This window comes from Fulmarus glacialis, unplaced genomic scaffold, assembly GCF_000690835.1.
Source record: "Fulmarus glacialis isolate BGI_N327 unplaced genomic scaffold, ASM69083v1 scaffold8151, whole genome shotgun sequence".
Taxonomy (NCBI): Eukaryota; Metazoa; Chordata; class Aves; order Procellariiformes; family Procellariidae; genus Fulmarus; species Fulmarus glacialis.
Genome location: NW_009194627.1, coordinates 1 through 1,052, shown reverse-complemented (window position 1 = coordinate 1,052; position 1,052 = coordinate 1). Strand labels below are relative to the sequence as shown.

Sequence of the window (1,052 nt, the reverse complement as noted above, 5' to 3'; positions counted from 1 at the left end):
TGGGAGATGTCTATCTGCTCCTTCAAGGAAGCATTGTTTTTGATCTCATTCCCCTTCTTGCGCCTGTTGCAGGTGGTGGCAATGGTGATTATAGCCACCAGGAGGAGGGTGCAGCTGCCTGCCAGGACGATGATCACGATCAGAGGGATGTCCCACTGCAATGCCTTTCCTTCCCAGGAGCTGGGCTTGGCTATCTCCTGGATACTGGAAGGAGCAGTGGCGGTCACCAGGAAGTTGACTGTGGCAGTCGTGGCGAGGCGGGGTCTGCCGTTGTCTGTCACAGTGAGGATGACCTTGAACAGCTGTCCCAGCTCTTCAGAGAGGTCGCCCCTCAGCACAATGTCCCCAGTACTTGGGTTGATGGTGAAAAGGTCCTGCTGGGGCTCTTCCAGGAAGGCGAAGGTGAGCTCAGCATTGGCCCCATCATCTGCATCTCGAGCTTTGATCTGGGCCACCAGGGAGTCGCGGGAGGTCTTGCTGGACACGCCAATTTCCACTGTCCCGTTGGTGAGCACTGGGTGGATGATGACAGGAGGGTTGTCGTTCTGGTCCACCATCCTCACTTTGACAAGGGTGCTACTGGAGAGCTGTGGGGAGCCTCCATCAGTGGCCTGGATCCTCAGGTCCAACTGCTTGAGGATCTCATAGTTGAACGTCCTCAGGGCATAGATGGCCCCGGTGGCGGGGTCCACTGAGACGTAGGTGGAGATGGGGGCCCCCATGACCTGTGTGTCCAGGAGACGGTAGGTTACCTTACCGTTGTGGCCAAGATCAGGGTCGCGGGCCACCACGGTGGTGATGTAGGCACCTGGGGGGTTGTTCTCTGGCACGGCCACCTCGTAGAGGGGCTTGGCGAAGAGTGGTGCGTTGTCATTCTCATCGCTCACCCGCACTGTGTACTGGCGGACAGTCTTGAAGGGTGGAGAGCCCAGGTCCTCGGCCACCACGGTGAGGTTGTACTCGGGGATGCGCTCGCGGTCCAGTGCCGCCGTGGTGACGATCATGTAGCTGTCCTCATAGGCGCGTTGCAGGGCGAAGTGGTCGTGGCCGTG

General features: G+C 59.1%; 1 protein-coding gene across 1 annotated transcript in view; it reads right to left on the bottom strand.

Moving 5' to 3' along the window:
• Positions 1–1,049, bottom strand: part of PCDH8 (protocadherin 8) — a gene marked incomplete at its 5' end in the record, with an annotated part of 3,146 nt that extends 2,097 nt beyond the window's left edge. Inside the window, one exon of the mRNA XM_009587821.1 lies at positions 3–1,049. Within this exon, the coding sequence (XP_009586116.1) occupies positions 3–1,049 (1,047 nt within the window). The remainder of the gene's footprint in view (positions 1–2) is intronic.
• Positions 1,050–1,052: the final 3 nt, after the last annotated feature.